We start from the raw sequence: 15,271 nt of genomic DNA, 5'->3' as shown, positions 1-15,271 counted from the left end.
CCTATGAAGGTATCTGCTTGTTTGGACAGCTGATGTGAGTTCTGTCACGGCCTCCCTTTTGCACTCAGTTCTAGATCACCCAGGTCAGCAGCCAGGGCCTTGGGACACAGCATGCTCCAAGGTTCTGAGGTGAGAAATGTCTGGACTCTGCAGCCTGCACAGAGTAGGCTTCTGTGCACCTACGCAGGCCAGCTGGGTTTGAGTCTGAGGAGATTGCTAGTGTGGTGGGGGAGAGAACGCACAGAAGTCAGGGAAGAAGGAATCCAAAGAGGGTCTCTGTGGAGCCAGGCTTTGTGCTGTTTTGTTTTGTGTGTGTGTGTGTGTGTGTGTGTGTGTGTGTGTGTGTGTTTTGTCATTTGAGACAGAGCTTCTCTGTGTATCCCTGGCTGTCCTGGAGCTTACTCTGTAGACCAGGCTGGCCTCGAACTCAAAGATCTGCCTGCCTCTGCCTCCCAAGTGCTGGGATTAAAGGCGTGCACCGCCACTGCCCAGTCAGGCAGATACCTTCATAGGGCAGAACCTCAGACATTGAAAACTGAATAAGGCTACGCTAGGTAGACAGCTGGGTAAACACAGAGACTACTGAGCGCAGAAGGAGGTGGTATATGGACATGGGAGTTAGAAACTGTTCCCTCCTGATGGCCTTGACGGCGGTCGGCGTGAAGGTGGCATGTGGTATATGAAGAGACCTACAACGGTCAGTAACCATCTACCTCAAGCCCATTTAAGAGAGGGCACCCCTGCCCCCCCCCTCCCGCACCGACAGTGAGGTTGGGAGTGTACATCTGTGCACACTCCTGTCAACTGCAAGTTGCAGAACTGTGGCGATTAGAAGCCCAGCTTTCTTCGGTGGATCTCTTTCTTCTAAGACACAGGAGAAAAGCAGCCTGCCCGCTGGCTGCTCCTTGTCTTACTTCTGCCTTCAGCTCATCACAGCTATTCTCTCCTGCAGTCTGGGACATTCCCATTTCCTTCCCTGCCGGGGATATCCCTCTTTAGTCTAGTTCAATATGTCCCTTCCCTAGGGAGCAGTCTTCATTCTCATCCAGGCTTCCGCCTTGTCCTCCTCCCCAGGGGGCTCCCGGAGTTAGGACGTGGATTAGCCCGAGTCGTGGCTTTCATTTTTCTAAACTACAAATCGGAGGTGTACAGCACAGAGCCAGAAGACAGATGTAAGAGTGGGCTTGGCGGATAACAGACGGGGAGAGGATGAGACAAAGGATGGACCCATAGGATGAACAAGTGGGGCAGGTGGGAGATTGAGCCGAGAGATGGAGTACACAGATTGATGGGTGAACGGGAGAGGGTGAGCAGATGGGTGGGTGGAAGGAAGGAATAGCACCTGTAGGAGCCTCCTCCCCATCCGTACTGTATGCCCCAGAGTAAGCTCATCCTAATGAAGACTGTCCATCCTGTTTCCTCTCGTGTATGTGAAACCCGATTGAGGACACCACTTCCTCTAACAGGCTCTCCTCTCACCCCATATCCCAGATGGATAATGCCTTTTGGCCACTTCCCCTCCCTGTAGCAAGCCCTGGAGGCTCGTGCTTTTGATGGCACCTCGTTTCTCCCCACTAAAGCTGTCATCAGCTTCTCTCCTGGTCATTTCCTTTCGTTCTCTGCTGACTATAGCTCCTGGCTTACTGTCCTCCTCCCCACCCCAGCTCCAGCCATTCCCCCATGACTTCAACATCCACAGGATGACTCACCCTCCCCTCAGCTTTGAGATCCTCTCATCTCCTGCCCCCCCCCCCCCCGCTTCCACAGGGCACACCCTGGATGTAGCCACCACTAGACATCGCACCATCCCCAAATGCCTGCCACCTTGTTTCCTGCTTTCTTCTTCTTCCTTTCCTTCTTGCTCAGGTGTCCTTATCCACCACTGACAAGTTTCTTATATTCATCAGACATATCCATCATGGCAGGCACCCCTTCTCCTGCCTCTGCCCTTGTCCAGGTGCAGGGGAGATGCACAGTCTGTCGTCCTGATTGCCCTTTGGCCTGGGAATCCTCCCTTCCAACCCCAGGACACCACATTCCCAAGAAGCACCATCTTGCTTAGCGTGGCCCTTCACACTGGCCGTGTCCCCTTGGTTTTGCTTCTCGAAGACTGAGGAGGTCCTGGTGACTACGGCCCCGAATGCCCCTTCCTCCCCAACTCTCAGCATTCACGAATGAGACACCAGGTGGAATGCCAAAGCCCACGCCAGCCTCACAGAAGGGCTTCAGGGATTCCCGCTCTCAAACCAAACTCACCCTTGTGCCTCAAACCCTAATGCCCTAGACCTGAGTCCCACACATAATTTATTTCTCTTCTGATCGGCAGTCTTCCGCTGTGGGAAAACCTTCCACCGTTATACAAGAAGCACAGCAGTGTGATTCTCTATTGCATCTGGCTCCGCTGTGGCCAAACCTCACCCCCTCACACCCTCTTGTGCACCTCTGGGGTGCAGCCTCCCATTACTGACTCCGATACCACAGATGCAGCGGGCACTCAGGACACTTGCCAGCTCCTGTGATCTCGAGCTCTCCTTGCTCCCTTTACTCTCCTCTGCCTACCACCATCTTTTGCTTTTATTTCCTCTTCCCTATGCTCTTTTGTGTCAAGGTCCAGATAATTTAAAGAATCTGTATCTTCAGCTCATGCCACGTCTCTCAACTCAGCTAAAGGTGTCCAGATGGGCAGAGGGTTTAGCCACACAGACACTTTGGCTTTCATGTGCCTCAGCTAAGCTCCAGACTCAGACTCCCTTATCCCATCAAAGGCTCCTTCTTCAGTGTCTCCGGATGGGAACCCCACGGAAGGCCACCTCCTTCTCCCTGGTACATGAACCATAATGCCTGGTAGGTCCCATGCATTACATATTTGGTCTGTGCTCACCTGCTATAATTGCCCCGCCCTCCAAATGGCTTTCTGGGCATACTCTTGTCTTCCTCAAGATGTCCTCCATGCATTTGTTAGTAACATTGAAACACACACACACACACACACACACACACACACACACACACACACACACACACACGGCCTGGAGAGATGGATCAGTGACTAAGAACACTGGTTACTCTTTCAGAGGACTAGATATGATTCCTAGCACCCACATGGCGGCTCACAACCATATGTAACTCCAATTCCAGGGGATCTGATCTGATGCATTCTTCTGGCTTCTGTGGACACCAGGAATGCAAGTGGTGCACAGACACATGCAGGCAAAAGACCCATATACATGAAAAATTACATATATTAAATATTATATAAGATATACTTCATAATGTATAGTTACATATATATATATATATATATATATATATATATGATATATTCCTGTGTTTGTCTCACTGAAGTCATATACATGTGTCCTTGAATCTTTTTCTGTGACTTTGCACTGTCTTTCTGGGAAACTTCGAACTCCTGACCTAGGCCTGGCGTCCTCTCACCTTTGCACACACTCACGGTCCACCCCTGCCTCACGTCCACAGCCTCCAGCCATCATGCGGCAGGCCATGCTCATGCCTATCTTCGAGCCATATCTGGACCTCCACACAAGTTTTCCCTTCGCACTCGGCTCATCTCCAGGCCACAGCTTAGCTGCGATCGCCTCACTCTGACAAAACCCACCTTCCTCCTTCAGGCTCTGCTTCAACCTCGTGCTTGTTAGGACAAGCTGTAATCATTTGTTTGCCTCTGTTTTCCATTTGTCCTCCATTAGCGGCAAGTGTCAGTGGGGAAGGACCAAGGTGACTGTCTTTGCTATCCCATCCCATCTCTAGTTCAGCACTAAGCAAAAAATAAATACCCGCCGAATGACTAAACGGATGGGTGGGTGGAAGGATGTGCGGATAGCCAGACAGATGGATGAACGGATAGATAGGCAGAATTGAGGACGGATGGGTGAGCAATTGGATGGATGACTGGATGGGCGGTTGACAGATGGAAAAGACACAGTTTGCTGTGTTAATAGGGGAGTGGGTAAAGTGATGAACGGAGGAATATGGACGATGAACAGATAGATGGACTGACTGGTAGACTGAAATGGCGAGCATATGGATGGGTGCATGCATGGATGCAAAGATGGCTAAACAGATCATATCATTACTCTTTTGTGTTGGAACTATGTGGGACCTTTGTTCTTTTGCAAAAAGGTGCTCCCAGGTTTGGAGGGGTGGGAGAACCCCAGTTTTAGAGCAGCCCAGGTCTAGCTGAGCCTAGACCCAACCCCTGCCTCGGATCATAAGGCCCCACTTGGGTCCGAGGGCTGCTGTGTCCAGAGGCTTCGTGACCACCCAACCCCCACAGGCAACCCTGAAAAGGGTGCATCCTTCCTGCCTGGCTGTTGTCTGTCTCTGCTGTCCTTCCTTTCCCGCAGCAGGAAGCACTGTCACCCTGGCCTCTGCAGCACTCCGCACTCCCCGTGTTTTCCTGTTCCTGACTCGGGAACTGCCTTCTTCCTCCCTGGGCGGGCAGCAAAGCCCTGGCCTCCAAGGCTGCAGCAGAGCAGTAGAGGCAGGCGCCAGGCAGGGGTCAGCGAGGCCAGAGTGCACACCTCCTTTTCCTTGTGCTGTCAGCAGTCCTGGGGATGCACCTTCCAGCCTTGGGTCACGGAGACCCTGGCGTTGGACTCAAGAGACTGTGGTGCAGCTATACCTAGGGCAAAGCTGGCATCTAGCTGAGGGTTCCAAGCAGGTGGTACAGAAGTCTGCTGGCAGTGCTGGGCGTTGGCCCGGGCTGTCAGCATCTCACTTAGCACTCACAACAGCCTTGGAGGTGGGGGCAGGGGGGAATCCTGAATCTAGTCAGTAATGAGGAAACTGAGGCAGTGGGTAGCAGTTTTAGGGCAGGCCACGTCTAGCTGAGCTTAGATCCATGCTTGCTTTGGAGTCTAAGGCAGTGGGCAAAGATGCTCAGGCCAGAAATTGTGCTTCCTCTTCCTCTGAATCCCTCACCTAATCCCTCAGAGACCCTCTCAGATAGAAAAGCCTACACAGGAAACCATGTGGTCCTGAGATCCAACCTTCCCCCTCACTCCTTTTCAGCTTCCTGTTCATCTATTTATTTAGTTCTATGGCCCACTTTACAGCCAGCAAATCCCTCTAAAGCGCCAACCATTTCCCCCTTCCTTTCCTTTTCAGACAGGGTTTCATGTAGCCAAGTCTAGCCTTAAACTCTCTAGCCTCTTGCCTCAGCCCTCCCCCCACGCCCCAGATGCTGTGATCACAGGCATGTACCCCCATATCATATCCAGCCAAGACACGGGTTTCAAAAAGCATCGACCCAGAGACACAGGGAAAACTCAAGCAAATGCGAGAACTGCCGAAAGATAGTGGGGAGTCTTCCTCTACGTGGATGTCCCTGGGCTGGGTGTGTCCCCGAGCCCTTCCCATGTGGGCCCCAAGAAAATACGAAAGATGAGACAAAGAAGTCTGGAACCAAGGGAAGTGGGTGGTCATCTTGATGAATGTGCCTGGGGCCTATGCTAGGACTCCAGAGGGTGAAAAAAGTCTTGGTCTTCATTGTGGGGCTGGCTGGAGGTGTTTTGGAGGAGCTGCCACAGAGGTCTTGTGATGGGCCAAGGAGAGTTGGCATAATGGGGTGAGATATCAGCTGACACACCTTTGATGTTCCTCCTCATTCTCTTCCTGACACCTCCTTGTCCCTTTCTTGTCACTCTAAGCACTGGCCTTACTCCTCAGTGCCCTCCTTGGCTTCTAGCCCACTTCTAAGCACAGAGGGACATTGCTGTTGCAGGGCCCCGTCCCTGGCTCCCATAAGGCCATCTGGAGCTGTGGAGGCCTCTGTCTGGCCTTATTTCCTGAAAGGCTCCATTTCTCCATATTACGATGTCCTATTCCTTACCTGGCTTCCGGCAGCGTCCTCTGCCTTTCTTGTCTACACCTGGAGCATTGCTGTGGCTCCACGGCCTGTGCAGCTTCCCTGAACATGAGGCTTAAAGTAACACCTGCAAGCCCGGCCCTGACCTGCGGCTCAAGCATGGCTTGTGCCACACTGATGGTGCCCAGAGCCGGGATGTGAGCAGTGCACTGCTAGGTCCCCAGGTTCAGTATGGCTGACATGGAATGGTTTCAGGATCTCTGCTCCTGGGCTGACTTGGAAAACAGGCTTGTCTGTGTGTGTCAGAGTGACATGAACTCTCCAGGCAGCTATTCCCAGGAGGATGAAGATGGCCAGGGCGTAGACTACAGACAAGCTGTGGGGGAAAGTAATGGGGCATAACTGGCTGGGTGAAGCTCAGGTTCTCAGGCACTGTTCTTGGGGACGCCCCTGTGCCCCTCCCCCTGGCACCGGACCTTGCAGGGAGATGGCAGGAGTGTTCTATCTTGGAGTCCTCCGGAACTGGCTAACATTCTGTGCCTTCTGAGTTCAAGGATCAAGTGGGTATCTGTGTCCCATTTTCCTCCTGTAGGACCGGAGCTGCCAGAGGTAGAAGGCGCTGCCCTGTATATGTTTGGAGCTGGCTGGTTCACCATCTCAATGACCTGGACCAGATTTCAGTTCCCTTCTCTAAGCTCCATACTGTCCCCCCCCCCGCCCCGCCCCGTGAGGTGCAGACTCCTCTCAAAATTACTAGAAGTGGCAGACCACAAATGTAGCAACACACGCCCAGAACCACTACACGTTTAGAATACATAGCAACTGCCTCACTGCTACCATCTTCCTGCTGGACGCATGGCTTCTGTGTCTGCCAGGCATTCTGTGTTGAGTCCGAGTATGTGTGGAGTAAGGTGTTACAGGGATGGCCTTGTGCCATGGGACCAGGGAGAGTGTTGTTGTGATCTGATCTGGGGATTGTAGAGCTAATAGAAAGTTACTGTCCCACATGGTAACTGTGAAAATCAGGTCAATGGGAAAGAGTATAATGTGGGTGATGAAGCCACAGAGAAAGGCCCCGGGGCCTGTTTTCCTGGGTACGTTCTCTCCTCTGGACAGTGGCATACCTCGGAGACCCCAACCCTGCTTTGTGCTCCCTGGCAGCCCTCCTGCATTTCTGTCCTGGTGGGACCATCAGCCCTCAGCCCCAGACCACATCTAACATCAGCCTGGGAACACACGAGCATCCCCTCATCTGATGAGCAAGATTTGAAAGCACGTACTTCCTCGGGTTGGCAAGGATGTGGAGAGGCAGCGGCTCACGCAGCAATAATAATAAAAAAAAAATGTTCACACACTCTGACCCCCAAATTCTGCTTATACCAATACATCCTGTTACAATAATAAAGGCAAATGCGTATTTAGCAATTTCTGTGCACCCGTGTGGCACCACACTGCTCACGCTCCCTAGTCCCACTTGTACGCTCTCCCTGCCAGATAGGGACTGTTATTACCATTGTACAGAGGGGAAACTGAGGCACTTGCCTGAAATTTCATAGCTAGTGACAGATCGCCTTTGAGGACAGGATTATGCCAGCTTTCATAGATGTCGGTATTACTTGCATTTCTGCAGTTTATGGAAGAGAACCAGCTTTCTCCTGTCCACCGTGGCATTACGCTCATCTCCTCCCTAAGCTCCCTCTGCTTAGGCTGGTGGCCCAACGACAGTTGTTCCACCAGTTGTCAGTTTCCATATCACACCTGTTCTTGAAGCTGAAACAGGCTTTATAGACTGAGCAGGAGCTTTGCTCACCCAAGAAGAAGACATCAAGGGTCACTGCGTCCGATCCCTCCTCTCCTTGTCATGTCGACATTGAATGCTGCACCCTGAGTTCAGATGCCTTGTGGGCTGGCCTCTCTCCACTCTCCCTCCTGTCCACTAGATTGTCTGGCTAGCTCAGGGCACTAGCCCTGGACCAGCATCTTCTCACCTGGCTGGTGGCCAGATCATCTTTCTGGAACACACCTCCCTGTCCTGATGAAATGATCTGTGCCTTCCTATTGCTTAGATGCAATATGGTGCTCCTGGCTTCCCGGTCACTCACACTGTTCCTCCCCTTACCAACCTTGAAGATTCTGTCTTCCCCATGTCATCTTTGTGTGACAATCTCCCCCCTCCCCAGGCTTCCTTCACAGGATTCCCACACTTGTTTGCAACTTCTTGGAAAGTTTGGTTTCTCACCCTTGGCCATTTCTTAGTTCAAGACTGGGAACTTTCAATTGTTTTTTCATTGTGGCAGTCAGAGTGTTCCTGTGAGATGAAACGGACTTTTGGAATGATGAACCCATGGATGGCTGTGGGAACAGTGCACAGTATAAGGGAACACACAGAGGGGAGGGAAGTGGCACCTGCCAAAGTGAAGACACCATGTACTGAGGTGTGCACCTTAGGTCAGAGCTAGACCTAGGGAAAATATAATGTTTATCACTGTTTGGGGCATACTGGGAACATCATGGTGACAATGTCTGAAGAGTCAGACACTTAGGAGTCCATCTGCCTTCCTCTCCAATGTGGTCCTAACTGCCCCACTTGCCCCTTATCTCTTTGGTCTCTATGTCATCTGGGAACAGACACCTGTCACTTTCTTGTTAACAAGTCACCCCTGGCATCTAGCATCTAGTGAGCTGTTTCACCGTTTTGGCCTTAATTTTCAAATCTCCAAAAACAGGCACAATACTGCCTATGGTGCAAGGGCAAGCACCCCATACAGTCTGATGTGAAGCAATTTGAGGAATCATTTTATACTGAAGTGTCTAACTCACTCCTAGATACTTCAAGTGTGTGTGTGTGTGTGTGTGTGTGTGTGTGTGTGTCTGCGCGCGCATGTGTGTATGTGTGCGCGCGCGTGTGTGTGCAAATGCACTTATTTGTGCTTGTGGGCATGTGGCTTAATACAAATGAGTCTCACTTAGGAAAGCTTTGAAGCTGGTACTCTGGGCTCTACCTAAGCCGTCCTGGAAGCTCGTGGGCACACAGAGAATGGGAACGAGACCACCTACCCTGATGGACCCCTGCAGCGGAACAAACTTCTTTCTGAAACCTCTGGCAGTTCTCCAGGGCCTATTTGAAGCAGGAAAGGTCAGTACTGGGTTAGGAATGCAATGGGTGTAGTCTGGGTGATTTTGGGGTTAGGTGGGTGCAGGCTGGGTGCCTGTGAGACTTAGTGGGTGCAATATGGGACTTGTGGGGCTAGGTGGGTGCAAGCTGGGTGTCTCGTAGGTCAGGGTGCCCTTGATATCCAGAAGGAAGGGTCTGCTCCACTAGCAGGAGCTGGTGCTCATGTTTGGGGGCTTCTGGGAGCTTCAGATCTGTGTTGCAGAGATGTTCCTTGGGGAAGCACCATGGCCAACATCTGGAAGGTGCTAGACATTAAGACTCAGGGATGAGGTTGGGTGTACTTTGTTGGGGGGGGGCACTGGAGATGATGGAGGGGACTTTAGCACATGGTGAACTCCCAGTGCTGGGTGGTTGTGGTGTTGCCAGCTGTGCAAGCCAGTTGTCCCGAACACCCTAGGGGTCAGGGGCTCATCAGCTGGCAGGACAAGGCAGTTTATCACAGAGCCCAGCTGGCTCAGAGGTGGTCCCCCAGCGCTGCTAAATCGGGGCCACCAGCTCCTGCCTCAGGAAGAGGGAAATATAGGCAGGATGTCCTCTTTTGTGGCCGACAAGTCCTTTCCCATGAACCCCTGCTGACCTTGCCGGCCACGTGGCAGGGGGCTCCCCCACTTGCCACCAGGACCTGTGCCTGCTTAGGGACAGGGTGGCAGGGCTGCAGAGCAAGGGCAGAAGGGAGTGACTGCTCTTGGCACCGCCCAGGGGGGCAGGGCATGAGGCCTGAGCCCTGAGCCTCTAAGAAGCCTTCAGCAACGAATGCCCAGCACCTTCCTCCTCCCAGACGTGTCCTCTCAGAGTGACCGGAAAACTGAGATCCCAGAGGAAGCCAGTGTCTGAAAAGGACCAAAACTCAGCAATCCCTGGCTCTGGCTGGGACCTGTCAGCTGCTTCTCTATCAGAAATGTCGGGACAGGGTACAAGAGGATCTTTGGACACATCTCCTCAACCTGCCTTTCACTCCCAGGAGCTTCCCAAAAGCGGTGGGGTGAAAGCCAGGGGCCTGGTGGAGAGACACCTGCCCGGTAAAGAAAAACACCAAACAATAAGGGAGACACAGAGAACTTTCTTTCTTCCTTCCTCTGTGGTGTCCTCGGAGTCTCCCAACTTCTTCTTTGTCTGAACTGGCTGCGTGAACTGGAGTCTTCCAGAAAGTTCACTGAATGCCCCCATCTGGAGACTATGCTTCTCCTTGTCCCTCCTCCTGGGGTCCTCCTCAGATGAATGACCTTATCATCCACCTGTTTGCTTAAGCCAGAGTCCTGGAGCACAACGTCCCTGTCCCTTCCTCCTCACACACTACTGTTCCAATCAATTGTAGGTCCCTGCTCCCCCCCCCCCCCCCCGACAGTCACCTATCATTGCTGGTTCTGTCATCTCTTCTGTCACTCTCCATCCTACCACCCCCAAGATTTAGCTAGCCTCACCTGACCATTCGTTCGCTTGCCTCCATCCGGGCATTCCTATCTCTGGGCCTCATCAAAGTGTCCCTCACCGTGCTTAGAATTTCTTTTCCTGGCATTCTGCAGACTCTTACTAGAAACGCCTAGATCAGTGACTCTCAACCTGTGGGTCGCGACCCCTTTGGGGGAGGTGTCTAATGCCTCACAGGGGTCACCAAAGACCACCTGCGTATCATATATTTACATTAAAATTTTTTTATTTACTTGTTTATTATTACGTGTACAGTGCTCTGCCTGTATGTACACCTGCAGGCCAGAAGAGGCCACCGGATCTCATTGTAGACGGCTGTGAGCGACCATGTGGTTGCTGGGACTTGAACTCAGGACCTTTGGAAGAGCAGTCAGTGCTCTTAACCTCTGAGCCATCTCTCTAGCCCCTACATTACAATTCTTAACAGTAAAAATTACAGTTATGAAGTAGCAACTAAACCAATTTTATGGGTGGCAAGGTGGAGTGTTCACCACCACATGAGGAACTGTAATAAAGGGTCACAGCTTTAGGAAGGTTGAGAACCCCTGCCCTAGATGGAAGTAGCACTGCCTTTCTGTGCAGCCTATAGGCAGTGGCTGGGTCTCTCTGGGCACTACCACCCCCATGCTACAGAAACCCAATGTCACATCAGTCTGGCACTTGGAAAGCCCCTGCAGGATGGGGTCGTGCCCCTGTCCTTCCTGCCATACGGAGCAAGTGATGTGTGGCTGTGGCTGTACAGAGCTACAGCCTCTTCCCTCGACACACTGGGGACTTCGCCAGACTGCTCACCACACCACCCCAGGCTTGCCTTTGATGAAGGAACAGGGCCCCGTTTGCTACACTGGTTCTGAGAGACGCTTACATTTCAGCCCCTAGGGCTCTGAGCGAAGCCTAGAAGGCCACAGACACCTGCAGTGCCCACTGTCCTGGACCAGGGTTATACCTAAGTGCAGGGATATCAGGGAGATAGGTGGCCATGCTTGGTGTAGACCATGGCAAGGCAGAGAGGCCATGCTTAGATGAGGCCAGCACAGCTGCCCAGCAGTCCTTCTCTATCCCTTGCTAGCTTCCCTCTGGGCCAGTCCTGAGATAAAGTTTCTTGAGGCTGCCACCTGTCCTTTCTACAGGGACACTGCTGGGGTCAGACTGTGGAACTGGAGCAGGACACCAAGCGTTGAAGTTCAGCCCAAGTCCACGAAGGCCCTCCATGCTACCTTCCTGCCCACGGAATGCATTGGGGAGTATTGGCGCTGAGCGGGGAAAGGAGGGCGCATGCCACACCTTGGGGACTTCCAGGCTACAGCTAAGACAAGCCTATGCATCTACTGCCTTGCGGGGGGGGGGGGGGGGGCTTTAATTTTGGGTCCTCCGGTTTCACACAGGTCTCCTACTCCAGCGTGTCTGGATTTTCTTTCTACACTCTCCCACTGAGCTATCTATACACCCTGCTCTCTGCACTTAGGGAGTTCGTGTTCCTGAAGTAGCATCCCCAGGCTGGGAGCTCCTGGGTCCTCACTGACTCAGCAGTGGGTGGGACTAAGTGCAGGGCTCAAGGAGGCTTGGTCTCTGTTTCCTTTGGCAGCCCCCTCCCTACGCCCCACCCACCCTAGGACATCCTATGGAGCTATCTCCTCTCCTTCTCTCACAGCCCACGTGCTCAGAGTCATGGGTGCCTTACTTCAGGGAGCAGCATCACCACTTCCGCTCCTTCCCACTGGCCTCTACTGGTCCTCACATCCCTGCAGTCTACCTTCCTTTCAGGCCTCTTTGCCCAAGATTCCAGCAGTGGGGAGGGGAAGAATCTGTACAGCTTACATTCCAGCCAACTAACCTCCTGGAGCCTCAGATGCCTTTCTCCGCCGCCGAATGTGGGAGGTCTCCAAGGGTACAGGGGGGTCTCATTCCTCACCCGTTTTGTCCAACCAGAGCCCCATTTTACTTTTCCCACACACGCAGCAGTCACTTAACAAACACATCCTGAACACAGGTGAAAAGCCTGGTCCAGGGTTGAGTGCAGTGGAGCAAAGAAACAGTCAAAGGGCCAATCATCCTTTGGCGTCTACACAGTGGCTCAATCGCATCTCCCTCAGCTTCCCTGTTTGATGGTACGGAAGGGGAGCTGAGAGCCAGGTTCAAGACGCCGAAAAACTGGCATTGGCTAGCTCTCTTCCTGTCAGCTCCTGAGGACCTTGGGAAGTTACACGTTTGCCCCATAGATTAAAAAAAGCTTTCATACTCCGTGGGAATAAGAGACGAAACAAGCAAAGACAACGTCTATGGCATACAAACATCCAGGTTTCTCTCTCCCGGGTCTTTCAAGCATCAGGGGCTCTGTGACGATCCCGCCATCCTGAGTGTCCAGGGACTCTGGATCCTGAGCGGATGCTCTTCTTATCCCCTGCCTTATCCCCGGTGCTTCCTTCCTGGCCTCTCCACGCAGCACCTCTGCTTCCAGACACTCTTAAACACCGCAGGAGGAAAACTCTCAACACCAACTTGAACCTGTCATGGCACTCTCTCATTGCAGCCTTGGATTTATGGTACAATAGTCCTATCCCTTCTGCTCCAGAGATCCCCTCAAATCCCAGGAGCCCTGGCCTTTTACCTCGACGCGGATCGGTTGGGAGCTACCCTCAAGATTCGCCTTAGGTTTGAACTTACATCTAGATCACCTGGGACGGCGCTAGCGTCTGGTGCCCGGAGTGGGGTGCGGGGTGGGGTGTCCCAAGTCCTCAATCTTAGCTAGGTAGGCGGTAGACGCCCGCCTGGAGCGCCCTCTGGGGGACCTCGGGGGACCGACCTCCAGCGTAGACGCAAGACGTCGGGAAGTGCGCACCCAAGTGCGGGGTCGGGCGGGGATCAATGGGGGAAATGATTCACGCTGGAGGATCGAGACCCAGAGGCGGTGCGCTTCGGACTCCCTGGGGACCAAGTAAGGACCCGAAGGAACCAGGCTAAGAATGCATTTCATCCTGGTCTGTAAACCGAAGACTAGGACCTGGTCACAGCCCCACCACCCGGTTCATGACCCGGCGGCAGTCCTCGCCCCTTCTCTTCTGCTCTGGGCGGTCCCAGTCCCCAGCCCCCGGCTCCCCCGGCTCCCCCTGCTCCAGCGGACGTCCGCACATCCAGGCTCCCAAACTGCCCCGTCCCTCCTCCTGCCCCGTCGGTGCCGTCTCACTACTGGCTCCTGGAGCGCAGCGGCCCTCGGGCGGTTAAACGGGGCCCGGGCTTAGGCTGTGGTTTGGGCGCTCACCTTGGAAGAGTCCGAGGCAGAGCCACAGGCGCAGGCTCAGCGCGGCGCCGGGCTGCATCTCCGGCCCTTGGGCGCGGGTGGGACCTGCGCGGCCGCAGCTCTGGGCTGGGAGTGAGAGCGCGCGCCCAGGCGCCGGCGGGGCGCGGACCGGTCAGCGGCCCGGGGGCGGGGCCGAGGCGGCAGGGGGCGGGGCTCCGGGGGAGGAGGGTCACCCTAGCCTCAGCCCGCCCCTTGCCCCTTTCTGTCCCTTCCATCCTGCCCCAGGAGAACGCAGCGCAGCCCCCGTAGGGAGAGCGCCCACTTTGCGCAAGGGCGCCCAGTTCCAAAGCAGCCGCCACCAAGAACAAACTCCAGAGCCTCTGTGAACAGGCGAGACGCGCAGGTGACTGCCCTGTCCCCTATGCGCGCGTTGTGGCTCCAGCGAGTGAATAAAACCGATCAGTGTTATTCTCTCTTCCATCAAAAATCAAAGTGCCGACCGAATATAACGTTAAAACAACTACGTTAAATCTTAGCGAGCACCGTGCAGAAGCCGCCTCTCTAGTGTGGCTGGAACCCGCACCTGGGTAACAGCCTCCCCACGCCCTCCGACCCTGATGGACAGGCTTTAGTTTTAGCTTCCCCACCAAATATTTTTGCTCTGAGCTCATTCATAAGTCTTTTTTATCAGGTGACACTTCACTTTCTGTTTTGGCAAACGCCCTCGCACAGACTTCCTTTCTCTTTGTGGTTCTTTTGCTAGAATTTTCCTATTTCAAAATAAATCCCAATGACAATGACGATTTCAATTTCTCCTGCTTTTATTTACCCCGTTCCCGCTGCTCCCACGCTCCCCACCTACCAGCCTCAGTTCATCCTTGCCAAAAATCAAGGGCAGACTGTTGATGATAATGACTGTTTTAAAGTGACCAACTCTCTCAAGCACAAGAAAACTGAATAGGAGCAAAATCTGCTAGGCATGTGCGTCTTTAACGTTGGTAGACAGCAGTGACTAGTTTTTTCCGCCCCATTTTATTTAGCTTGTAGTAGAATCCCACTATGGTGTTAATTGGCTTTTCCCTAACTGCCACTGGGGCTGAGCACATTTTTATAACCGGTCATTTGGATTTCGAGTTTTTTTTTTTTTTTTTTTTTTTTTTCTCTAGTGCCTGTTGTTTTTCTTATAGATCTGCAAGGGGTTTTTTCCCCCTTTAAATAAATTCTGTATGTAAGTTCTTGGCCAGCCCTGTTTGCTGTGGCTGTATAACAATTTACCCCAAAATATGAGGCACAAAGCGGCAACTCTTTTTTCCTCTTTGGCTTTTTGAGACAGGGTTTCTTTGTGTGGTCCTGGTCATCCTGGAACTAGCTCTGTAGACTAGGCTATCCTCAAACTTAAGAGATCTGCCTACCTCTGCCTCCCGAGTGCTAAGATTAAAGACGAACGCCACTGCACCTGGTTGTGAAAGGGCAACTCTTATTTTAGTCTTGTTTGGTGCCCCAGAAGCTTTTGAGAGGCATCTTTGTCACTCTTGATTGGACTCTCTTAGGGTTGCGGCCAGTAAAGTTGCCATTGGTGGGAAGGCTTCCGTTGCTGAGG

The 15,271-nt window shown here is 53.0% G+C and overlaps 1 protein-coding gene across 1 annotated transcript in view; it reads right to left on the bottom strand.

The window, feature by feature from the left end:
* Flt4 (fms related receptor tyrosine kinase 4) overlaps nt 1-13,832 on the bottom strand; it is a 43,252-nt gene extending 29,420 nt beyond the window's left edge. Inside the window, exon 1 of the mRNA XM_051167611.1 lies at nt 13,693-13,832. Within this exon, the coding sequence (XP_051023568.1) occupies nt 13,693-13,750 (58 nt within the window). The 5' untranslated portion in view covers nt 13,751-13,832. The remainder of the gene's footprint in view (nt 1-13,692) is intronic.
* Between the last annotated feature and the right edge of the window lie 1,439 nt (nt 13,833-15,271).

This window comes from Acomys russatus, chromosome 25 (genome assembly GCF_903995435.1).
Source record: "Acomys russatus chromosome 25, mAcoRus1.1, whole genome shotgun sequence".
In the NCBI taxonomy this organism is placed as follows: Eukaryota; Metazoa; Chordata; class Mammalia; order Rodentia; family Muridae; genus Acomys; species Acomys russatus.
The sequence above is the reverse complement of the archived record's forward strand: the minus strand, read 5'-3'. Positions and strand labels throughout refer to the sequence as shown.